This window comes from Sorex araneus, chromosome X (assembly GCF_027595985.1).
Source record: "Sorex araneus isolate mSorAra2 chromosome X, mSorAra2.pri, whole genome shotgun sequence".
Taxonomy (NCBI): Eukaryota; Metazoa; Chordata; class Mammalia; order Eulipotyphla; family Soricidae; genus Sorex; species Sorex araneus.
Genome location: NC_073313.1, coordinates 196,277,254 through 196,304,786, shown reverse-complemented (window position 1 = coordinate 196,304,786; position 27,533 = coordinate 196,277,254). Strand labels below are relative to the sequence as shown.

The following is a 27,533-nucleotide window of genomic DNA, read 5'->3' as shown; positions in this document are numbered from 1 at the left end:
TACAGTCTTGCTTTTAGGCACCATATGTTGAGAATTAACAGATTGAGTTTCTTGATTGGGGTGAAGGGCTAAATCCAGTTCTGATTCTATTTTAGTTCAGCTTCCTGCCTGGGAAATTGAAGCATCATTATTTCCTTTTCACTGATAAAGCAATTGAGATCGAGCAATGTTAACTAACAAGCAATTCTACTCTACACTCGGTGGTCTTTAGCAATAAAAGACTGTTATTTCAGAAAATACTTATTCAGTAATCTTCAAAGTGATCAGGTTTGGAGATTTAGAAAAGAAAAGGAAAAGAAAACAGACTGATCTAGTCTCTGTTATCTAAAAACTGACATTCTAGGATTGGGGTAAAAAAGCTGGGGAATGTTAGAAAGCAGAGGATGGAGCATTATTGGATAATTAAGGATAATTGAGCAAAATTATTTCACAAAAGAATAAGTATTGTTATGAAAGTTTTAGAGATGAACAGTGTATAAAAATTACTGACATGTGAGGTCAATTTGATTGGAAGAAAATGAAGGGTGACCAACGGTGTTGTTTGAATTGAAACTTAACTAGTTTAAATTAGCCTCATGAAACCACAGTTCAAGCATTTCACAAAAAAGAAAACACTAGTGAAAATTGATCAATTTGGGGGATTGCAGGGTTGGACTTACATATCATGTTAGAGGAATATTAAAATATATTGGCAACTAAGCTGAAATATATGGATGAGAGATGGAGCGCTAAAATACAGGGTAGGCAAAGTGATGGACCAAGTCTCTCATCTTTAGATTTTTATTCTGACTCTATTGGGAACTTCTGCATGAGAATTACCTGATCAAGATCTGATCTGATTGAAATTTGATGCTGTTTTGGCGTTTGGGTTATACCCAGTGGTCCTGAAGGATTGTGGCCCTATACTCAGGGATCACTCCTGGCTGTGCTGGATTTTTTCTAACTTTTATTTTTCTTTTTGGATCATACCCAGCGATGCTCAGGGGTTACCTCTGGCTCTGCACTCAGGAATCACTCCTGGAGGTGCTCAGGGGACCATATGGGATGCTGAGAATCCAACCCGGGTCTGCCGCGTGCAAGGCAAACAAACGCCCTACCCGCTGTGCTATCGCCCCTGTGCTGGATTTTTTTAAGGGATGGTGATGAGTGAGGGGAAACTGCGCAGTGCAGAGAATCAAACCCAGGTCAGCCTCCTGCAACACAACTGCCTTAACCACTATACTAACTCTCCAGCCCACTGATTGACACTTTGAAAGACCTTGTGGCTTTTATTTGTAGGCTTTTATTTTAGTCAGAATGGAAACAGGGGAAGCATATTGGAGTCTTGGCTATAATGTAATAGGTATTAAACAGAACCAGTATGGACTATGTGGTGGCAATACAGGGAAAGATGTAAATACATTTGGAATATATTATATGGGGAGATAATAGAATTTACTGATAGTTTTGGTAATTTGGAGTTGTAGAGGAAAAGCAAGAATTCAGAGATTTTGTGGTCTTATTCAAAACGTTTGGCAGAGGGGATTGAAGAGGTGATGAATCAGCTTTTATATATGACAATACATTCATTTGTTCAGAAGGCTAGAGCCTAGAGAGAAAGCAAATTTTGAGAGAGAAATTCCTGTATTGCAATAGGTAAATTTGCAATACATATTAATCATTGGAGTATCCAACCTAGACATCATATGAACAAAGTAGACCTATATGTGTAAATATAAGAAAATTAAATAAGACACATCAAATTGCAAACTAGATATGATCATGGCAAAGACTAATTTGAGTCAGTATTCTACACAAGAATTATGCATTGAGTTATCTGTGGATATTTAACAAGAGTCTGAAGGTTTACATTTGGTAGGTCTAAAGTAAAGGAATGGAACCTGCATTTCTTAACATGACAGAAAAATTTCAATTCCTTATATATGCAAGATCCAGTGGCATTCTCTGTGATAAAGATAAAGTTCAGAGAACGACTTTTGCATTCACAAGCAAACATTTCGACCAAATAAATACATAAGTAAACAAATGAGGTCATTTTTTACACTAAATATAAGAACTGCTATGATTTCTTATTTTATTTTAAATGAATCATGAAAATGATTTTTCTATGCATCACTGCATCATAAATTAATTTTGAAAATATTGTCTCTGTCAGTTAAACATTAGTGTCTTCTTGCCAATTTCTTAAGTGGTAAGTTACTGTAGCATTTTTATTTTATTTACATTCAACTATTAAAAACAAAAGTACTCAAATTTTGAATATTTATTACTTATTAACAAAATATTACCAGTGCCAAGTATAACTTGACATGTACATTTGTTGCCAAAGCAGTCATATAAGCAATTTAAGCTCATTTAAATCACCTAATACCAAGATGATTTTTATAATATTAAAAGAAGTGTTAAACAACCACTGCTGATACCAGTAGACTTACCTTTATCTTTGATATTTTCCTAATATTAGTACTATAGACAAGACCAAGAAAAATATTCTCCTCTTCTTAAATAATCAAAAATTATTTGAATATAATTTTTGAATAAATCAAAATATCATGCCACTCACAGGAAGTTTCCCAAAAGGCATTAATGCAAAGGAACAACATGAGTATATAATTGGCTCAGTGTACAGAAAGTCAGCTTTTTTATCATATGCCTTAAGTTTTCCAGTATTTTGTTTATCTATGTAAAAATTTACAGTCAAAGCTATTAAGAGTCAAAATCTAGAGCAATTTATTTAATATACATTGATATTCTGATATTCTTTTTTAAAATACTTGCAAACTTTACCTCTCGCCTCTCATACTTTATTTTTCTATGAGTATCGAAAACAGGCAAGAAGAGTTATATTAGAAAATAAGACTTTCTGCTCAAATTAGTATGTTTGCTTCATTAAGCTTATAGATGAATCATGGAATGGATACAAGAAAAAGCTTAGCAAGCATCCATATAGAAACTCTAATCATCTTGTCAGCGTTCTTTCTGAACCTGATCATTCTAATGATTGTCATTAGTTTGTGAAAGTAAGTTTCTGAAACATTAGACATACTTGTGTTCAAATTTAATTAACCAAGTTCATTTTGAAGAACTATACATATATATACATTGTGTCTTCACACTTAATGTAGCCTTATCTCCCTTTACACAGTTCTTGAGATTTAAGGCAAAAGTCTTTGTTGACTTATATGTGGGTTTAATAGGATGAATAGTGAGATAAAATAAACTTTTAAATCAATTAATCATTGATCCAGAAAGTGAGTTTCCTGGGCAATAATCAGTTACATTAAATTTCCCTGAGAGTCTCTTGCTCGCACACCTGGCTGTCCTCTCCCGGGCCCCTTGGAGGGGATGGGCTCCAGCGTCCCTTCCCACCCCGAGCAGAGCTCTTGGTGGCCAAAGACACAGCCATGCTCAGGGGCCCTGTCCACATGTTCGGATGGGCCTCTTGGGGGTGCCAGCAGAGGAAGCCAGGTGTGTGTAATCCCATCAACAGCCAACATCCAGAGACTTAAAAGCAAGCTCCCAGAAGATATCTTATAACCTACTTTCCCTCTGGGAGAAACTAGAAAGCTACTGAGAATTTCCTGCCCACATGGGATAGCCTCACAAACTTCCCATGGTGTATTCATATGCTTTAGCCAGTAACAAGCTGGATCTCATTCCCCTGACCCTGAAAGAGCCTCCAATGTGGCATCCTTGGGAAGGCCGAGTGGAGAGAGGCTTCTAAAATCTCAGGGCTAGGATGAATGGAGAGGTTACTGCACTTGAGAAATCGACGCTCAACAGGATTTTGTGATTCATGATTAAATTTCTACTTTTGAAAAAAAATCAAAAAATAAATAAAAATAAAAATAAATTTCTACTTTTGGTCATGGTTCCAAAAATCTATTTTAACAGACAAAACAAGAATCTCTAAAAAATTATTTTTAAACTCTAGAAATATACTATTTCATCAAAATTATTTTACATTAAGCTGACAATTTCTCATTTATAAGTATTATTGTCTAAAATTTGCTAGGGGTCACTGTCACTGTCATCCCATTGCTCATCAATTTGCTTGAGAGGGCACCAGTAACATCTCCATTGTGAGACTTGTTGTCACTGTTTTTGGCATATCAAATATGCCATGGGTAGCTTGCCAGACTCTGCCATGTGGGTGAGATACTTTCGGTAACTTGCCAAGCTCTCCGAGAGGGGCAGAAGAATTAAACACAGGTCGGCCGCGTGCAAGGCTAATGCCCTACCCGCTGCGCTAGTAGCATATGATAAATATTTGTGTTGAAAGAGTTCTCAAAACAAGTAAAATTTTTATTTAAAAATAGTTTTCATATTTAATTTATCCATGTTTATTACTGCAACATTTGCCTGAAGCTATTTAGAACCATTTGAGCAGATTTCCATGTTACTATAACTGAAGAAGGTGGCAATATAGAATGTCACTTATAAAACAAAATAAAAATAAAAGTAACTTAGTAGTAAAGGCTATAAAGTATTGGAGTGAATTTCCCAGAAAAAGTTGTAAAATTCTCCTTATACATCACAAAAAAATGTGATATTTGAATTTGATTAAAGGGAGATGATAGGTGACCTTTCCTTCCCTACCCAGGTATTTTTTATTGTACTTGTGGAATCAGTTCTAAAGAGTTTTGCAAATAGTAGCTCTCAAGTTCACTAAAATACTAGAAGCTATTACAATAGTTTAAATACTATTGTGTTTTATTTGGTAAGTAATTCATTGGATGTTTTATGCAAGTCTGAGTTTAGAGGACATGAAAAGCAATCTGTTACTAGAGTTCCCATTTATTTCTCACACCCAAATACTCCTTTAAAAAAATAGAGAATGATGGACTAAATAGAAAGATTCATTGCAATGTACTCTTTCAACCCCATAGACAAGACCAAAGACCACACATTTATATTTCCTCATTTCTAAAAGAATAGTTCTGAACTGGAAAGATAGTAGTGAGTAAGACACTTTCCTTGTATGAAGCCAACTTGGGTTTGATCCCCCTCATCATATATGGGCCCCTGAGCACTGCCAATAGTGATCCTTAGCTTAGAACCTGGAGTGAGACCTGAGCACACGCTGACGGGGTGGTGGGGTAGGGGAGGGGAAGGAAGGGGCTGGGAGGGGAGGGGAGGATAGGAATTCCACCATGTAACATGGCTGTTTTGAGAAAATGAATTTCTAAATTCAGTGTTTTAAATGTAGGATTGAAAATGTATATTAAAACGGAAGTAAATGTTTTCAAGATTAGTCTGAAAGTATTGAGCAAAATATTTTATTTTATTGATTCAAAAGTTTATTTTATCTTATTATTTATCCCATTAAATATTTTTCAGTTTAAGTGTTGAAATTTATTTCTTTTAGGGGAGCCCCTGTAATCAATTAATCATTGATCCAGAAATTGAATTTTCCTTGGGTAATAGTCATTTATATTAAAATAATTCTGCCAAAGTATACTAGAAATAAATGTCTTAAGTAGTCTTCATTTTTGTTTTTCCTCGCCTGAGGTCCTGAACCACCATGGCGCAGACAGGATAGGATCATAAAGCATATGTGGCAAGGGATTGAGGGGTGTGTGTGTGTGAGTGTCTGTGTGTGTGTGTCTGTGTGTGTCTGTGTGTGTCTGTGCCTGTGTTTCTGTGTGTGTGTGTGTGTGTGTGTTGGGAGTGGGGTCAGGGTGGATCTCACACTTACCCTAGTAACATCCTAAGTCACTGAATCATCTTCTAGGCCCTTCCTCTCAGGAATTACATACAAAATTGATTGTCCTAATCAATCCATCAATCCAGTGCCTGGGGAAGGACCAATGTTTGAACTTATGACCTTGCACTTGCTATTTACCCATCTTCAAGGGCTATTTCTTTACAGTGACATACTGGCATCACCATTAATTTTTGAAGTGTTACTATCATTTAATTATAGTCAAGGAGTAGAATCCATGAAAACAAATCCTTTTTTGCTTTAACCTACTGAAAAATTATTCATAATTTTCTGTATTCTAGTGAATGTGTAGTTTTTATTGAAGGGAATATAAATGATGGGGTCAATGTTCTTATTCCTGACTCTATTCTCAGGGGTCTCTCATGGATATACTGGGGATTTTATGTACTGCTGGGAATTGAACCAGTGTCACTTTGTGTGCTATGCAAGTGCCTTAATTTTTGGACTCTCTCTCTATGGATTTCTTAGTATTTACCAAAGGTACCAATAAGCAGACAGTACTTTTCTAATATGATTAAAAATCTCAATTAAAAAAAGAAAAAAATTAATTAACAAAATGTCAAGAAATAATAGCACTGCATTGTTCATGTATTTGCTTGAGCAGGCATCAGTAATGTATCCATTGTGAGACTTGTTGTTATAGTTTTTGGCATATCAAATATGCTATGGGTAGCTTTCCAGGCTCTGCCGTGCAGGCAGGTACTCTTGGTAGCTTGCCAGGCTCTACGAGAGGGACGAAGGAATCGAACCTTCGAAGGGTTCGATTCCTTCGAAGGGACGAAGGGTCGGCCGCGTGCAAGGCAAACGCCCTATCTGTTGTGCTATCGCTCCAATCCAAGAAATAATATGCTAAATACATTTAGTATACTAATATGTAATAAAAAATGTTACTAAAGAAAAATTTTAACTTTTTAATTTTTTCCTGAAGGTCAAAACATAGTTTTATTTATTTTTTTAAATATTAAAAACAAATGATAGGACCAGAGATATATTACCAATCTTAAGGTATTGTCCTTGCTGCAGCCAAATATTGCTTAACTCCTGGCAAGCACATGGTCCCCCAAGCACAGCAGAATGTTTTTAATGTGCCCCTTCCCATAAAAAAAGGAAAACATTTTTTCAGTATTTTTGTATAACACTGAAATAAGACATACAGTAAAACACAAATGAATCCTGAAGACATTCTACTCAGCCTTAACTCTGATGTCAACACAATAACATTGTAAGGTAGCTATTGGCCCCATGTTTTACTTGTAGAAAGTACAAATATAGCCAACTGAACTAAATAATGGGAACCCATAGTCCTAAACAAATTAGCAAGAGGAGATAGATAAGTCTATACTCTCTGAGTGCAATTTTGGTGCAATTTGTGTCTCTCAACTTGAATCTGGGACAAGGCACTTTAAATCTCTGAGATATTTAAAGAACAAGCATAGTGTACTGAAATACTAAACATAATCTATAAACATACGGTATGTAACTATAGAGATAGAAGAATGCCCAGATGTATTAGTAGCATTAATTTACTTGCTAAATTTTCAAAATATCCTATATAATTATGTTCACAGTACATGTTACAATAGTACATTTTACATAATCACAAGGAAATTGCTTTGACCACTGAAGCCAGTACAGTCAGTATTCACTAATTCTTTTACAAGTAAAATATGAACATATATATATATATATATATATATTTTGCTTTTTGGGTCACACTCGGCAATGCTCAGGGGTTATTCCTGGATCTGCACTCAGGAATCACTCCTGGCAGTGCTCGGAGGACCATATGGGATGCCGGGGATCAAACCCAGGTCGGCCGCGTGCAAGGCAAACGCCCTCCCCGCTGTGCTATTGCTCTGGCCCCATGAACATATATATTGTTATTTCCTTTTTTATCCCATTTTTCTTTCTCCCCTCCTCTCCTTGTGTGTGTGTGTTTGTGTGTGTGTCTCTATGAGGTCTTAAATTTCAGATTATTTTGCATTTATTTTATATGAATAATGTTGATTGGATTCAAAATGGTTCAATATTTCAAAGCTTTACTTTTTTCCAGAAAATATGTAACATGTGTTGTTACATGTTACATTTACTTGTTTACAAAATTTACTGTGATCTAGACTTTATCTTTATTTTCATAAAATTTTAGAATAAACAGCATAAGTTTATTGCAGAGAGGACAAAAATTCAAGAGTGGTATGAACAATTCATCCAGTTTCTTTTCTTTATATTGCATCTATTTTTACTATTCTTGCAGCCAAGAGTGTCCATAGTCTTAGGAGAGATAGTACAGTGGATAAGGTGCATACCTGGCATGTAGCTTTGTTAAGTCCCTGGCATCCCAGATGGTCACCTGAGCACCGCCAGGAGTGATTGCTGAGTACAGAACTATAAGTAACCCTGACCATCACTGGGTGTGACCCAGAAACTTAAAAAAAAAAGTTATTTGTTTCAAAGAATTTAATATCATTAAGTTAATGCCTAGAGAATTTTCATTTATTTTGCAAGAGATAATATTTTCCAAGTATGTCTTGAAAATAATCCTCAAATATTACTGATTCTTCGGTACTAGAACATAGGGATGAAAATAAACACAGATTGATCCCTGGCACCAAATATAGTCCACTAAGCACCACCAATAGTCATCTCTAAACACAGAGGACTAAGGACTAAGCCCTTAACACCACCAGATATGACTCAAATCTCCCCCTTCCAAAGAAGTAAACACACAAAATGTGTAATGTAGAAGTGGTCTATATTAAACTATGATGATTCTTGTTATCCAAATCTGAGCATTTTTGTATATAGAAAAAAGTTACAATCCTAAAAATGCATAATACATTTGGAAAGTAGCAAATATCAAACCATTTCACTGAATAAAGTTTCTGCTTATCATTTGAAACAATTACGTATGATGCCCCAATAAAAGTATGAAGAGCTCTCATTTACTCAGTATTCCCTATTACATAATAGGTAGTATCAAACTCATTTTAGCTAATAAATTGGTGTGTAGGGAATAGATGAATAATACATAGTAGGAGATAAAGTGGCACAGAGGATTCAAGAATGAGTCTGTCCCAAAGTCCTAGATTATAATTGCTAAGTAAAGAATTTATAAAATGAATACTGTAAAGTTGACACCTCCCCACGCAGAGAGCCAGTAATACTAATTTAAGCTCTTAATTTATTCATTTAAAGAGTTATACTTTTTAACTTGTAAGAAAAAGACCATTATCTTTCTTGTACCTTGAGAATTAGGCAACAATGGACTCACCTAACTGCATATCATCAAATACTCTTTTTTTTTTTCTTTTTGGGTCACACCTGGCGATGCACAGGGGTTGCTCCTGGCTCTGCACTCAGGAATTACCCCTGGCGGTGCTCAGGGGACCATATGGGATGCTGGGAATCGAACCCGGGGGTCGGCCGCGTGCAAGGCAAACGCCCTACCCACTGTGCTATTGCTCCAGCCCCATTTTTTTTTTTTTAAATCATCAAATACTCTTAAGGAAAGAGTCAGACTGTGATAAACACAGCTCAGCTGCATTACCTTCTATCACCTCTAGAGGGTTCTAATACTCACTGGAAAAAGAAATTTCTCTCTTTAAGACCAGTGAAGTACAAAAGAGGGGGAGGGGCATGACAACATTTATTATAGCATATTATGAAAAGGACTTTTTTCAATGCTATTTTGGGTGTTTATTTTCCACCAAATCAATATAAATTAATATAGGGTAATATTTATGCCATGTGCTTTAATTCAAATATACATGTTTTTAACACAGTTGGATGTACTTTGTAAAGTAAACACCAACAATGAGCAGATAAAATGACTCAATAATTGATTGGTAAACACCATGTAACTATGGAATAATTATATGGCATGAGAATTATATAGTACTTATAGTTGACATTATTTAGGAAACTTAAGAAATGAACTTGTAATTTGTACTTATCAGATTTCAAGTCCAGACAACCAGTTCAGTATCCTGTTATTATATAGAAGTGTCCTATTATTAGATACCTGGTCAGTAATAATCATGTAATTATACATATCAAATCCCAAATCAAAATATATATGGTCAGGATATCAAGAAGTGTTTTATCAATTTAGAAAGAACAAAATGTGCTGAAATATAGTTAAATGTAGCATGCAATCATCTAATGAGGGTTCCCAGTTATCTGTTTAACTGGCTTCCTTTCTTTATGCAGGTCTTTCTCAACCCTATTTGTTTCTCAGTATGATCTTCCTCAATCCCATGTTCTAAAGTGGTCCTCATCCCAGTTAATGTCCCCAAACAACCTCTAGTACTTCCCTCTGTTTTATTGTCATAATCATATTTTACTGTCTGAAACAATTTTAGGGAGGTAATTTAAAAAATACCTCCCCATTCTCAGTGGAGAGTGGACCTTTATCTCTTCATTAGAAAAGAAACGTCACCACTAAAAAGGGCAATACCTCACTGTTTATCACCATAACTCCAAAGTGAAGCACTTGTGAGGCATACCAGTGATACAGTAGAGCACTTGCTCATGAACCAGTTTTAGTCAGTACCCAGTATGTGCAACTTGGTTAGAGCATTAAAAAAGTCAGGCATTCTCTGTTCTGAAATTCTCATATGCCAATATAATGAGTCACTGAACTATAGCTTTAAAATACTTTCCAAAGCACCAATAATTTTTTTAAAGAAACTTAATAATTAAAATATATTGTTATCTTCAATGTGCTACAATGTTGTTTTGACCATTTTCTACTGCTTTACTTCAAATAATTACATAAGATTTTTATCAATTCAGTTGTTTCTAATCATGCATATTTATTCCCACAGACAACAACATTAATTGGTCTTTTGAAAACAGCTCGACTTCTTCGTCTTGTGCGAGTGGCACGAAAACTTGATCGATACTCAGAATATGGCGCTGCTGTTCTAATGCTCTTAATGTGCATATTTGCCCTTATTGCTCACTGGCTGGCTTGCATCTGGTATGCAATTGGGAATGTAGAAAGGCCTTACCTGACTGATAAAATTGGATGGTTGGATTCCTTAGGAGAACAAATTGGGAAACGTTACAATGACAGTGACTCAAGTTCTGGACCATCTATTAAAGACAAATACGTCACAGCACTTTATTTTACCTTCAGCAGTTTAACCAGTGTAGGATTTGGGAATGTGTCTCCTAATACCAATTCGGAGAAAATCTTTTCAATCTGTGTCATGCTGATTGGCTGTAAGTAGATTTTTCTCTCTCTCTCTGTCTTTCTCTCTTTATCAATTAACGATAAATCAATATCACAAAATTCCTTGCTCAAGAACATCTAGAAGTAAAGCAAAAAAGAATAACAAATTATAGAGATATTGGGATTACATATGTAAGTAGTAGATTCTACCAAATCTGAATCTCTGAGAAGAGGAGACACCTAAGATCTTTCAGAACCTCAGAAAAACATTAGCATAAAATTTGAGTAACTGGCATTTAGGATGCAGGAAATAAGACTTTACTTTTAACTTTTGTAGAAACAGTGTCCATAATTTACTGTTTATGGTTATTTTCTGTTCAAGCTGAGGTCAAACAAGAATGGGAGAGTTTTGCTCATATTACAATATTAGATAAGTAAAAGTGACAGATACTGTATATATGGTATATATTATGTAAACATACTCTTTGTGTGTGTACTTATGAAATATATATATGAACATATATATATGTATATATATATGTATGTGTGTGTGTATTTCCCAGGCCATAGACTAAAAGCACCTTTTTCTGTGACTTTCTTTTGAGGCCTATATAATTGTCCTTTAACATCTGACAGGGTAATTCTATGAACATCATTTATATGGTGGTACATTCTTTGGAATAAGAAACATTTATGTGCTAAAGTAAAGGTGTTTCATTATTAGAAATGGGAACACTAATGATATATTGCTGACATTTCACAGCAATTGGCAAATGTAGGAAGTATTTTTAGAACTTCTAAAATGACATCCTTGTATATACATATTTGAAAATATATCTGGAGTTTATTTTTTAGTACCAACATATATATTAATGAAATATGCTACTTTAATAAGCTTAAAGTATGTATGTAACACCAATAGACTCACTCATTTTAATATATGTATATACATACATTTATATGCATGTTTGTACATTTAAGTAAGTAAAATTAAAATAGGCCAATAATGTTATATTTCAACAACCTTTAAGATATTCTATAGCTCAGGTTAAGCCTTGGTTTTAAACATAGTAGTATTGCATCCAGCAAATGGAAGTAAGTCCCATTGAAAAAAGTTTAAAAATTCTTTTCCAAAGAGATTTATTCTATTAAATCAAACATGGTCCCTGCCAATCTATGTTTACAACTGCCAGAAAACACTTTATTGGGTTTATCAATTTTATTATCATGGGAAACAAATAAAAAAAATTAAATTTTATCAATAATATAAGCACTGTGACCAAAGTGATAGTACAGCAGGTAGGGGGCTTGCCTTACATACAGCTTACCCAGATTCTATTCCCGCAACATCTCTTATGGTTCCCCAAGAACTGCCAGAAGTGATCCCTGAGTGCAAAACCAGGAGCAAACTGTAGTCTTGCAGCATGTGACCCAAAACAAAACCAAAAGTAAATAATAACCTATGTAGGAAACATATATGTATATATATTCACACTTATATGTGTGTCTATACTTGCATATAAACATACATTTCTTTTAAAAGAAAACAAATTTGTAAGAGAAAAATCTTAAGGTGAACTGAGGTTTTACCTGTTCACCATTTAGGAATCCATGTCAGTTATGTGTCTGGGATACAGCTTTCAAAATATTTTCCAAAGCACTAGTAAATATGAGGACTGAGTTAAATACATAATAATGTTTATGATCTGTAATCATTTTATATTTAAGAGGTAACAATACTTTGCTTTTTATATACCCAAATAGTAATCTCCAATTCAGAGAATTATTAAAAATTTTCATTGTTCCTTATTTTCTTCATTCTGCATGCTTTCCATTTTTTCTCTTATTTTTAACACTTCAGTGGGATATTTCAATTGATTCTTTAAGAATTGATTCTTTAAGAATTTCTACAGGTGACTTTTATCTTTTAAGAAAAAGCATTAGAATTAATTGAATGAAGTCAGATACACTCACATCCCTCATAACATCCTTAATTGGAACAGCATACTTCATTTATGCATACTGTATTCAAACTGGTATTATACACAGGTGCAGGAGAGACTGCTCACTAGACTGAACACATTTTTTGCATGCAGGAGTACTAGGCTCTGACCCAAGATCAGAGGTCATGGAAGTTGATATGCTAACATTTAGAAGACATTAAACCATAGAAGAGATAGTAATGAGGAAGAAAAGGTCTAAAAACCTTCATAGGTATCTGCTTTGAATCTTCTGATGAATGTTGATCACAAATGCATGAGATAAAATTTCAAGATTTAGAACAGAATAATTGTTTTGTTTTGTTTTTGTTTTGGGGCCCCACCCAGTGGTGCTCAGGACTTACTCCTGACTTCCTGACTCTGTGCCTTAGGGATCACTCCTAGTAGTGCTCAGAGGACCGTAAGTCTTGCCAGGATTGAGCCTGTCTGCCACCTGCAAGCCATATGCCCTATCTGCTGTACTATCACCAGAATAGAATAATTTTAAACAGATTTTCAGAGCTAGTATACGATATGGGAGATAATCAAGTTCCTGTCCACAGAATGGGAAAGTCTTCATTTAATACTGAGTGTATCCAATAGAAGTCTCAGGGTCGAGGGCAGGGGGCGGGGTTGGGAAATGTTGCACAGTATTTGGTCTGGTCAAAACCTATAAAGTTTAAAGTACAAACTTCAGAAGCAGCTACTTGACCTGCAATTATTAGAACTAACTGTAAGAACAATGACCAAATTTCTCAAGAAAGAAAATGATGGCAAATCTAGAATACCCGGCATCCATTAAAAAATTAACAAGTACATAAAAGAAAATACAACCTTCAAAAGGAGAAAACATTAAATCTAAGACTTGTATGATTATGAACAGAAGATAATTCCAAGAACTTGGGCAAGTTTGTATGTGAACTCCTAGAGTATGAGGGAGGAAACCAGAAAAAAGAAAATCATGTTTTCACAATTAATAAAAACTAAACTACAAGGCCATAGCAGATAATATGCTTATCTTGCATGTGGCTGACACAGGTTTGATCCCTGGCACTTCATTCAATACTACATATATGGGTAAATTTACATTGTTTTTCCTCATTTTTTTATTTCATCATAAATTGTTTTTAAGTGATGAAATAACTTTATTAATTTTATAAGATGTACAAGTATAATATATGACAATCAGAGCACAATATTGGAAGGGAAAATTGAAATATATTGTAACATTTGTATATTAATGTATAAAGTGGTTTATTGTATGTAAATTAGTGATAAGTTCAAAATGCATATTGTAAAATGTAAAACTATGGCTAACAAGAAAATAGTTAAGACACAATTGAATAACAAACAATGAATACAAAGTATAGGAAGCAAAAAGAAAAAAGGGGAAGACATGTAGGAGACAAATTTCAGAATGGTAGGTTCAAATCTAACCATATTAATTTGAATTAAATTGGTTTTTAATCACATTAAATTGAATTAAAACCATCTAAGCATTCACGATTGACCTTCCAAAATTATCAGACTTTACTAAAGTAATGCAGATTTCACCATGTTATATAAAGAAAAAATATTCAAAACTTATAAAGACAAACTAAAAGAAAAAGATGTAAAAAGATGTAAATATAAATTGTGAGAAAACACCTGGGAAGTAGCATTATTTTTAAAGTAGACTTCAAGAAAAAGCTATTACCAGAGATTAAATAGATAAAGAACCAAGTCCTGAATGTGCATGCCCCAAATTACAGAGCTTTAAATTACATTAAGCAAAAAGTGACAGCACCTAAAAGAGTTATAGACAAATTCACCAAAAAATTCACTACTGTAGTTGGCAATTTCAACAGTCCTCTTCAATATTTTATGGAATAAGTAGACAGAAAATCAGTAAAGATATAGAGTACTTAAACAATATTATCAATTAACTTGACATAATGGCAATTATTAAACTCCTGCGGAATAAGTATTCCCATACTATTACAGTGTAGGTGGAACATTTACCCAGACTATCTTCTGAACTACAAATAAGGACACCAAAGTTGATCATATTTTGTGCCATAAGAGAAGTCTAAATCGGGTTCCAGTGACAGTACAACAAATAAGGTGCTTGTGTTGGACGCAGCCAACCTGGGTTCAATGTCTGGCACTTCATATGCCTTCCTCCTTCACTGAGCCCATCAGGAGTGATCATTGAATGCAGAGCCAGGAGTAAACCTTGAGCACTGCTGGGTGAGCACTGCCTTAAGAAACCAAAACAAACTAGCAAGAGAAATAAAAATAAATTTAATTGTATTACATTTATACAGAGTATTTATCTTCCCACATGGAAACTAAATTTTTTTTTAAATAAAAGTAGATGGACAGGTGGACAGATAGAGAGAGAGAGAGAGAGAGAGAGAGAGAGAGAGAGAGCGATAAAGAGTCCCCTAATATCTGGAAATTAAGTAAAACACTTCCAAAGTCCCTATGATACAAAGAACCAAACTACACAGAGAATTGGAAAGTAGCTTTAAATAAAAATAAAATGTACAAGGGTTAGCTAACGCAGTGTTTAGAAAGAAAAAAGTAGCTTAATTAGTAGACTTTCAATAACATTGAAGATGGTAAGACTAGATATGTTACAAATGTCTTGAACAAAGAAGATATTATTACAAATTCTAAAGACAATAAAAGGTAATAAAATAATATTATTGAGTTCACTATAATAAATGACAATGTGGATCAAATGGGCAGATTCATTTGGGTTTATTGTTTTGGGGGCCATAACCAGCAGTGCTCAGGGATTACTCCCGGCTCTGAGCCCAAAGATCACTTCTGGAGCGACCCAGGGAACTACATGTGGGGCCAGGGATCCAACCCCGGTCAGCTTCTTGCAAGACAAGTGCCATGCCTACTGTACTATCTCTTGGGCATGGACAGAGTTTTGAATGATACAAATTGCCTATACTTAAAAAACAATAGACCCAAAATAATAAGACTGGTCTTATATGTAGTCCACCCAATTTGGTCCCCAGCACCATATATGGTTCCCCAAGCACTACCAGAAATAATCTCTGAACACAGAGCCAGGTGTAAACCCTTTGCACTGATGATTGTGTCCTTCTTCCCCACCAGAAAAAGCTGATGCTAAATCATAAGGACTTATTCTTAGAAGCACTAAAAAGAAATAGTAACCAAAGTATTGAATATATAGCAAGGATTATCTAGAAAATTAATTTTCGCATAGAACAAAGAACAAAGATAGTATATTTTTCCATATAAAAATAAGACGAGTCTAATCTTCTAAACCAGAAATATGTTTCTGTGGGTACCATGAAAGTTAACTTTAAAAATTATGTAAAATGAATTCTAAGAAAACTCTAAATTCCTTAAAATAATTTACCAGTTTTTATCAAATGTAAAGTCTTTTAAATAATATTGACTTATATCAAATTCTCAATATTAAAAGAGTAGGTTTCTACTGAGAGATAGAAATACAAACTTTTTAATTCTGTATATTGGCTAGTAAAAAAATGGTTTTAAAATCCCTCAAAGGGGCTAAAGTGATAGCACGGCGGGTAGGATATTTGCCTTGCATGTGGCCAAACCAGGTTCGATTTCCAGCATCCCATATGGTCCCCCGAGCACCACCAGGAGTAATTCCTGAGGGCATGAGCCAGGAGTAATCCCTGTGCATCACTGGATGTGACCCAAAAAGCAAAAAATAAATAATTAAATAAAAATAAAATCCCTCAAAGTATATTTTCCTTATGTAAGACCAGTTTTTCCTAGAAAACATATCTAAGGTAAGTAATCATAAAGCATACCATTTTATTACACTGCAAATACAATGTTTATTCTTAATGGATTTATCTTTAGCAATAAATACTTCAGATTAGCTTTTGGTGTTATAAGCAACCTGAATTTTTACTTTAATTTAGGATACGTGATAAACTTAGATACTTTCCCTCTAAAGATATATCGCAAGACTTTAAAAATGTACAACAATATGAGCTTATCTTATTTTCCCCTTCTTGTAAGTAAGTGATGAATCTTCTCTGAAATAATAAAATGTCTCATAAATTTGTGTCAAAATATAATATGGCCAGTGTAGTCCTACCCCATAGCTTTGTTTTTTCTCCAATCCAGCATTAATGTATGCAAGTATATTTGGAAATGTGTCTGCAATTATCCAAAGACTGTACTCGGGAACTGCCAGGTACCACATGCAGATGCTTCGAGTGAAAGAATTTATTCGCTTTCACCAAATACCCAACCCTCTGAGGCAACGACTAGAAGAATATTTCCAGCATGCATGGACTTACACCAATGGCATTGACATGAATATGGTATGTATTTCTATTTTCCAAAACGTAAGCACCGTAAGCATATCGTTAAAGCCAAAATAGAAAAAAAAAATATTTTTCCTTCAGCTTTGAACCCCTTGCTTTTGTTTTCCTCTCTTCAATGTTTATTTTCTCCCCTGGAGATAGTGTCTCATTCTCAACTCATGACATTGCATGGTGCTATATTTAGTTATATTGTGTGGCAAAGGCATTATAACATGATGCAAACTGATATAACTATGTGTAGTAGAGTTCCCACTTTAAGTTAGAAAGAACGTTACTGTGCTGAAATTTGAACTTTCAACACATGGATTAGCTGGCAACATAAAAAATTATTAGATGGAACCCTGAGTATTAAGATTTGGCAAGTTAACAGTAACAAATATGATGCCCAAATTGAGACCCAAAGTCATCATTCTTTAAAAGAATAGCTATTTTGAGGACTTGTAGAGAGTTTAGAAGCCTTATTTATGTCAAATATTTTATAATATAACATTTCGTATTTCCACTAAGGATATTATTTCCTCTAAACAATTTACTTGAGCCTTTATTTTGTTCCTGGTTTAATGCATATTTACATTTAAGGGGTAAATATGAATTACTTTATAAACTTAAGTAAGTTGGACATGTACTTTTCATAAATCATTTTCCTAACGCTTACCCTTTCTTTCACTGCTCAAAAATAAACACAATTATAACTTTATTGCAGTTCAAAGAGTTATTTTATTACCAGAATAGGTATATTCATTATTTCAACTATATTTATCTATAGAGAACTTGAGTAAAGACAAATCTAAGTTCTAAGACACATTACAGACTCACTACAATCTTATTAAATGTAGTTCATTCCATCAATTACTCATCCATTGGGAATGGACCCTGTTTCTAGTAATTCTTCAGAAAATAAAGTTACTTACATTTGATGAACTTAAAAGGATAATACTTTTTTTTTTCCCTAAGTGAACTCGGTGCAATTTAGATTCAGATTTTTCACTTGGCCAGTATTGGTCTAACAAAAAAGGCAAAAACTCAAAATTAGAAGGGAAAGTAGAGAAAACGTTGCAAATATTGCCCAATTTGAAAGATATTTTTATATATATAGATAAGCTTATTGTTTATATTTATGATTTATTTGACTGATAAAGCCATATCATATGTAAATTTTAATTAAGTAACTTATTAATTACATTTTATGAAAAACTATAAATGAATTCCATGAATTATTTTTAATTATTCCACTGTTACTTGTGAAGATTTATTTAATTGATGTCACCCAACTATAACCTTAATCTCAAAAGGAGACACCTACAATTTGATAATTTTATATATTTTCATCTATATTATTAAGAAAAATTTACATTCAGTAACTCTTGGGCATTCTTTAATGCTGGGTTGGCTAAAGTAATTTCAAGAACTTTTAATGAAAACACTCGTCACTCAGTTTTCTTCATTCCATACTCAACATTACTTCATTGCCAGTAATAGAACAATTACTTATTGTACCTGCCCCACTCCATATAACTCGTTTTGTGGGAAAAAAATGTGGTAAAGTCTACTTTGTAACTATTTACCTTTCATTGTTTAATTTTATTACCTATGAATATGGTTTATATACCACTTGCCTATTTGCAATGTACTTATGAAAGATTTATCTCTTTCCTGTCTGCTTCACACCTTAATACATGGAATCACAACACCCACCGGTAAGAACAGGAGGTATTTATATCCAATTTAATACTCGTGTAAATTGTGGAGAAGACCCTTGTTATCTGTCAGGTTTAGCGCTTGTTAAATAATTTCCAGCATTAGCACTGATTTTTTTTGCATGATATAGCAGAGGAAATACAAATGAAGATTCTGGGGAAGATTAAGTGGAAGAGGCCACGTATAGAATAGATATCCTTAATTTACCAATGGCTTGACTTCCAATATTATACAGTTTCCCATTACCCATAGAAAGTTACTTTTTTAGTCCTTAACTCCACTTTGGCCAAGGTTATGGGTATACGGTTTGCATTAGATGATTGTCATTAAGAAAATGTCATTCTCTTTCATCATCCTCTATTTTCATAATATAGAATCTTTTCTTCCCTCTCATCTGCATGCCTGTTATAACATGATCCTGTAGTGTGTGAGCTCTAAACCATGTGCGGAATCTTGCATGTGGTTTTGAGAGCTTGACTTTGCACGAACTTCTTTGTAATACAGTGTTCAAATTTCTCATCTTGTGACTTAAAAGTGAGTGAAAAATATTAATGCAAGGTAACTCTGGAAATTCAGTAAATGGAAGATACTTACAAAATAAACACAAAATGCAAAGCAAAGTCAATTGGAAAAAAGCCTATGACAGGTTAAAAATGAAATCTAGGACTGGAGAGAGAGCACAGAAGTTTAGGTGCTTGCCTTGCATCCCACTTATTCCAGTTCAAATCCCTAGCACCACGTATGGTTTCCTGAGCACTTCCAGGGATGATCCCTTAGCACAGAACCAGAAATAAGCCTTAGGCACTGCCTGCCTGTTGTGCTCCGCCCCCACCACCCAAAAAATACCTAAGTGGAATTTTTACCATATAAACTACATTGTGAAAATCCATGACTCTTGTTAGATTATTATAAATTAAATAATTTAAAGTGATTTAAATTTATGTATTATGGCACATAAAAGTATATTAAACTGTTGTATTTTGTTTTAGTGTTTCACATTATCTTGTATAATTTCTCATGAAATATCTTAATTGTCATTTTTGCTGTTTCCTAGTGTCCAAATGAGATTCAAGATTTCAAATAACCCTGAACTAATCCAAAATTACATTATATAATTCAAAGTACTTGATTCCTTAATAAATCACAAAACATGGTAAAGAACTGAGCTCAAACCTGCAGCCATAGTCCTATTCTCTACATCTTGTGCTTTTGTGAAGTGCCTATTTCCAAAATGTTCCAGAACCAAAAGTATTCTGAGAATACAAAGTACTCCCTTTTAGCTAAACTAAATCATTAAAGGGAAAGGATCAGGATGAGAAGCTTATTAAAAAAGGGTCATTTACATTTGAAGTCAGGCTTAATAATAGTAAATACTATCTCATCAAGTTCTGTACTTCAGTTCTAAAAAATCCTTAAATTTAGAAATTTAACTATTTGGAAGATGATAATTTATTGGATTAGGACTAATGGCATCTCAAGGAAGCTTTTCAAATCAAAGCAATCTCTGACACAATTTGAAATTTTCTGACATTAGCCAAGGTTGATTTTAGCTCAAACATTGACAAGAACTAAGAATAATTTTGCAAGTCAGCATAAAATCAGGTTTTTCTCACATCACTCACAAGATTGTATCTTGAAGGAAGAAGGTTCACAATAACAATAGGCTATACATTATTCTCGATGGAGAGAAATAAGCTACTTATTACATAAAAAACCAAATATAATTCAAAATTTTGTTGACATGAAAGAAAAGTCTTAATGAGAATTCAAAGAAGGATTTTGATAGTTACCTAAATAAGTTTCTTGTTAATATCTGGATAATAGAAAGAAGAAATTAGAATTCAGTTGATCAAAGCACTTGGTGTCAATCAATCTGTCACTAATCTTGGGCAAGTCACTTTACCTCTCTGAAAGTTCATTGAATTTATTTTTAAATATTTTAAAGCATCAGAAAATATGTTAAATGTATAAAACAATTATCGTGGGAGGTTTTCTGTTTGAACAATGGAAATTCTAAGTTTTCTACTGACCCGTTTACTTTCTTGCTGTCTGTTGTTGACCTCTGATTCTCCTTTATGGAACATCTGCTTCTTCATAGAGTATTATTTAAAGACCACGTGAGTGTTAGAATTGTTAATGGAAGAGAACAAAAAAGGACCATTTCAGGTAAAGTCAAAGACATGAGAAAAGGCACATATTTGGGAAATTACAAGGCATTCAAATTAAGGTAACTAATCCAGAAACAACTGTGAATTTTATTTTAGGGAATAAAAGAGGAAGAGTCAAATATATTTTTAGCTGGAGTCATTGAGAACATTTTGACAAGATACAGGAAAAAGCTAGGACAAAACCTGGAAGAGAGAAGCATTCTTTAGCAGGTTAAATAGACAAATCTTCCTTAAATATTGGAAAGAAAGGAGAAAAGGTGAAGCTTTGAGTACAGAGAAAACTCTGTGGCACTTGTGCTACATGATTCAGTCTCCTTGATCAAACGCAGTCTAGATGCAGTCTCAGAAAGAAGGAATTACAAAACCGTAGTGAAAGGGAAGAAGTTTTAGATATTTAACCAATTAACCCTGTAGATTGAAAATGTTTAGAATCACAGTTGGGCTTTAAGTGACAAGGCATACATTAATAATAGACTTGAAGAAAGAAACCAAGGAAAATTGGGGAAAAAGTATAAATAATGGAATATTGTATAACAGAAATTTTTCTTGGGGACTGATGTAATATTAATTAGCATGCAAATGTAAATCTGACTTCCTTCACTTCCAGCAACACTATTTCTCAGAATAGCCTCTGCTATTAACATTGGCTTTATATCTACATTATCAATAAACTATACTCCAGTAGAGACTTTTTTGTCATGTTCATGCTCAATTCTTTTTTAAGTAATCCATCTGTACCAGACCATTACAATCAAATCTGTTCTTATTATGGACTGCTTTGATATACATAATGACAAGATTTTTTTCATTTATATAAAGTTCTTTCAGTTATGTCCAAGTCAGCAATAAAGATAAAAACTACCCTTATGACATCAAAACCTATAAGGTATAAAAATCACAATTTGCAAAGTTTCTGACATATTGTTTTTATTATCCCTTATATTTTATCAAATTATCTGTTATATATGGAAATTGATAAATAAGGTCTATTAAATCCCTTGAATAGAGTATCCTAAAGCTGCAATAAAATTACTTAAAATGTGTTGCCCTCATATCAGACTATCATTTAACTGAGCTAAGATCCTATATCGAATCATTTTTCACAAAACAAAAAGTCATATATAAAGATAGGGACAGTGGGCAGGAAAGACAGTACAGGGGTGAAGATATTTTCTTTGATGTGACTGGACTGGGTTCAATACTCCATGCCACATATGGTCTCCTGAGCACCACCAGGAATGATCGCTGAGAAGAGAAAAGGGAGTAAACTCTGAGCAGGACTTGGTGTGCCTTCCCAAAAAAGCAAGCTAGGAACAGAATTTCAAAAAGATGATCTTTGTAATTTAGACTAATATTTTTTGTTTGAGCTGTAATGATCTGAAAAAAAGAGAGGCACAGAATTAACAGTGCAGGTGTGGAAAGCATTGCGAATAATGTCTGATTTGCAAGACTTGTGAACATACTCTAGACTTAGGTTAAAGCCTAGAGTATGTTAGACTGTCTAACAAATACAGGTGAATTGGTACTAAAGAAAGGGTCAGGTCTAAGTACTTTATACTTTTTACTGTCTGTTTTCCATAAAGGCTCAAAAATATCACAAATAGGGCCAGAGCAATAATATAATTGGTAGGGCATTTGACTTACATGCTGCCAAGTCTTGTTCAATCCCCAGCACCCTGTATGTTCCCTGAGCACTCCAGAAGTAATTACTGAGTGTAGAGCCAGGAACATGTCCTGAGCACTGCATGGGGCCCCAAAGCAAAACAAAACAAGAAAATCACAGATACCGGAAAAGATACTCTGGAGCACCCTGAAATGAATAGTATCAAAAATAAGACATATATTTTCAAGTATTTATATTATACATATACATTGTATGTGCTCATTTATATTTCATGAATGGCAGACCAATCATCCCATTCTCCAACAGTCATTAGAAAGGAGTTTATAACCAGGACCATATTGCTTCTGAGAAAAGCAATTTCAGTAGCAGTGGGATCTTTACAACTTCTGAGCCAAGAGAAAAAATAAATATAAGTTGGGGCTTTACATAAAAAATTGATCTTTGCAAAATTACCACACTGAAGTAGTGAAAACACTTCTTTGCTTCACTTCCCCTGCTTACTAATAAAGTTTATCTTGCTATAGATTAATATATATGTACATATGTAAACATATATGAATATATAAATTAACTTTTCCCAATTTTCTCATAATTACAATTCTCTGCAGTACTAAAACACATCAATAGTTAGAAACATCTGCATCCTTACTTAGAAGCTAGAGAATCAGGGAAGAGAAGATGGTATTATGTAACTCTGTGGTGTTTCTTTGTTTTTAGGACATGCTAACTTTGACTTGACCTCAACTAAATCATGGGCAAGAATGAGTTAGAGAGTAATGATGATATTGTGCAAGTGGATTGCTATTGCTATTGTAAAAGATAATAGTTTTTCTCTATGTTATCTCTATATATGCAAAAATAGAATAATGAATAGACTTTGAGATAATGTTCCGATCTTAGGAAAACTTATTAAGGTACCATCTTCCTCCCATTAGTACATAGTGATTTACACAAAGAACCAGATAATGCCTAGAGTTAAACCTCTATGATTCAAACACAAAATCAATAAGTCTTTTTTGTGTATTTTCTATGTTTTTTCTAAATCATGTAACTATGTAATAAATGTTGACAAGTTTTACACAAAAAAATAAGTTCAAGATTTATAAAGGTCCCTATTTATATTTATATGATATATTCTGCTTTGCCAACAATCTAGTCAGATGTGATTACCTTACACAATAGAATTATTCCCAGTTACCATCAATCACATCAAAGTAAAATAAGGAAGTAGCTTGCAAAGGCAATTTAACTTCAGCCTTGTTATTTGTATATTCAGAACTACAAACATTATCCACCTATCTTAATCAGTAGTCAACCACAAATGATAATGTGGTAAACCAATGAAAAGATAAAAATGTCTCCTATTCCTTAATGATAAATCATAATGGTAGAAGTAATATGACCTAAGATTATTTCAGAATCATAGACTCACTAAGAAAGAACATTGGTTTCTGGAAACAACAAAAAAAGTTTAGTATCTTGTAAGTGCGAAAGATTTATCAAATGCTAAATGCTCACATGACATACAAAATCAGAAAATGTTATAAAATAACAAACCTATACTTTATATCAGGAGTTAGTTTTTGCTGCTTCCTTCCCTATAAGGCAACTAAGCACTTTCGAACATGTTCTCTGTACTAGCTTCCGTGTCCCCTGTTTTGCTAAATTCTCAGGATCACTCATTGTAGCTTTTACTATCCTCATTCTTTGATGAGAAATTGCACTTTTTTAATCAGTAAAGGGGAGATTGGGGGCCAGATCTGACTACCCCCGTTACACTTTCCTCTTTACACAGACTTCTTAGCTCTTCCATATTGCTTTACTTATCACAATGTGTGTTGAAGTCTTCCTACTATCTTAGTTTATTATTTAAATTTTGAAGGTTTTATGGAGGTGGGGGGCTCAAAAGCAGTGCTCAGGATCTGGGTGGTCACTCACTCCTAATAATACTTTGCCCCATTGTGGGCAGTGCTGCTTGAACCCAGCTGTGCAGGTAGTTACCAGGGTCACACCTTGCAGTGCTCAGGGGCCCATGGAGTTCATGTGCCTGCTACCTAGTTCATGCCAGGCATATGCTCCAGACCTGAGAGTTACCTCCCTGACCCTAGCTTATGCCCTGAACTAGAGTATGAGCTTTAGAAGTATGGTCCAGAGAGAGAGAGAGTACAGGAAGAAAGGCACTTGTCTTGCAAGCAGCTATGCCATTGGAACCCTGGTTCAAATCCCTGGTACCACACAGGTTACCTGAGCATTGCCAGGAGTAATTCCTGACCTCAGAGTCAAGAACGGTACCAAGAATGCTGCTAGGCATGGCCCAACACTGCACTCCCCCACCCCTACAAAGTAATGAAAAAGATGTTGAAGTATATGGGGCTGGAGAGATACTATAGTGAGTAAGGTGCTTGCCTTGCTTGGGTTCAATCCCAGACACCTCATAGGGTCCCCCAAGCCTGAAGGAATGATCCTTGAGTGTAAAGCCAGGAGTAAGCCCTAAGCCGTGTCCAAAAACTCAAAAGAAAATTCAGAAGTATAAAATAGTATTTGTGTCTATATCACCTTGGGTAATTTAGATAATCACAAAGAAAAAAATCCTATGTAAACACAAAAAAGAAAATTATGATCCTGGGGTGGCTGCAGCTGCTACTGGACACGTGTGTTCATTCGGTAACCCTGAGCCACCTCCCCTCCTCCCCACCTCCCCAGGGCTCCCCAACAGAGACACAGAGAGACGGGGAGACGGGGAGGCTGGGGACCACAGTCAGATGGTGAAAATGGTTAATTTAATGCAGTTGCTAGCATACTTATAGAACATCTAAAGGGGGGTTGAGGTAAGCACAGGTGTGGTTTTCATTTACATTTGGCAGAGGAAATTCTTTTGGGGAGATCAACCCAGGAGACACTCTGTCTCCCAGGGACAACTACATTGCTTTTATGTTTCCCTCTAATTATATAAGTTATCAATACTTGCAGTTGTTTGGATAAACACAATAAGAGACAAAGATTCCAACACTTAGTTCTCTGGGCTGAGAGCAAACAAGGCTTTTACTTTAAATCCCAGACTAAGTCCTCAGGCCAGTTCAGCTAGTCCTTCCCCAGGGGGTCCTGTCTCTAAAGTTGTAACAGTTTGCATGAAAATCATGCATTTATGCTTTCTAGAATGTCCCATTTCGCTGCCGGGTAGTTTTGCCACTCGCCCCGGGTCCATCCCAGTCCCACGGTGGTGGTGTCAGGAACTATAGAAACTGAAGCCTGAGTCAAGTAGTTATGACCAAGTAATTATGCCCAGGAGCAGATATATTTCAGAGTCAGTCAACTCCCAAATATTAGGAGCATAGCAGTAATGGTCCTTCTGTGATTAAACAAGTACAAATTTATAGCACTTCAAGTACAAAGCAGTATCGATACAAGTTCAGAATTACCAGAAAGTTTTGTTTTACAAGCAATCGAAATTGACATGGGTACTGTGACAATGTGAGGTAAAATACAAGGGAAAGATTACAGATAAACTTTAACTAAGTTAGGGATGCTAGCAAGGGTAATTTAAATTCCTCTAGGAGGAGGAAAGGAGACAATTCACTGATAGAGCCTAAAGCACTTAGGGTTAATATCCAACACTATGTGATCCTGCTCTCCCTAGCTATGCTTTTACTATTTTGTTTCCTCCATGTTTTTCTTGGAGTGATATCTAGGGAGAGTAGTATGCATGGCTGAGGGTGCATGCTTGCAAGAGTGCATACATGCAAGCATCCCTGGAATCACACATATCAAGTATTCACTCAGCTAACTCCTGATTTGGCAAAGACATGGTGGCCAGAAGGAAAGGGAGGGTGGGAGGGGTCTGGAAATGGGGTGGCCTTGGGACTGTGGGGGCCCTGGAGACACTCAGAGGGATAGAACGTTAAGTCCCTGATATTAGTCAGTGAAAAAGCAAGTGTGTATGTGTATGTGGTGCGTTTAAAGATAGGGAGATGCAAAATATATATAGATATTTCTTATAAGGAATTTGGCTTTAAGAGAAGAAAAATTTACATCATAATGCGAGATTATACTGAATTTACTATTGGCTAGAGCAATAGCACAGCAAGTAGGGCATTTGCCTTGCACGCGGCCGACCAGGGTTAGATTCTTTCGTCCCTTTCAGAGAGCCCGGCAAGCTACTGAGAGTATCCCACACGCACAGCAGAGCCTGACAAGCTACCCGTGGTGTATTTGATATGCCAAAAACAGTAAGAAAAAGTCTCACAGTGGAGACATTACTGGTGCCCACTTGAGCAAATTGATGAGCAACGGGATGACAGTGATACAGTGACAGTGATACTTTACATCAGAATATTTTTTTAATTATTAGAATATTAGAATAATTTTTAGAATATTTTTTACCTGTATAATCTGTGTGGTAGCCAGGCCTGAGGTTTAGTGTTTCATACAAAGCATTAATTTATTTTTGATTAATCCTAATTTGCTCAGAATTAAGTGTATGCAATGGCCCAGAGAATTTTCCCAGAAAATTTTCTATTGTCAGTCATCACAATTAGCAAAGGCATTCAGCTAATTAACTTGCTATTTAGAAGAATCATTTGTCACACTCAAATTGTCTATAAATATGCCATTTGCTACCTGCTTTTATGACTCTCTCCCTAAGCAGTTATACTGAGTGAAACAAATCAAAAGCCATCCATTGTAACATAAATTTCTAGTTCTTCACAATTCTAAGTAGGGAATATTATAGAGAACATATTTTTACCCTTTGTGAAAGCAAATATGAGAGCTTAATCACCATTGAAGGAGTCTGGTAAAGTATCTATTATTGATTGATTTTTAAACAAATACTT

General features: G+C 34.7%; 1 protein-coding gene across 3 annotated transcripts in view; it reads left to right on the top strand.

The window, feature by feature from the left end:
- Positions 1 to 27,533, top strand: part of KCNH7 (potassium voltage-gated channel subfamily H member 7) — a 470,160-nt gene that overhangs the window by 388,592 nt on the left and 54,035 nt on the right. For all 3 annotated transcript variants that reach the window (XM_055120200.1, XM_055120199.1, XM_055120198.1), the window contains 2 exons: positions 10,552 to 10,951; positions 17,009 to 17,208. In XM_055120200.1, the coding sequence (XP_054976175.1) occupies positions 10,552 to 10,951; positions 17,009 to 17,208 (600 nt within the window). The remainder of the gene's footprint in view (positions 1 to 10,551; positions 10,952 to 17,008; positions 17,209 to 27,533) is intronic.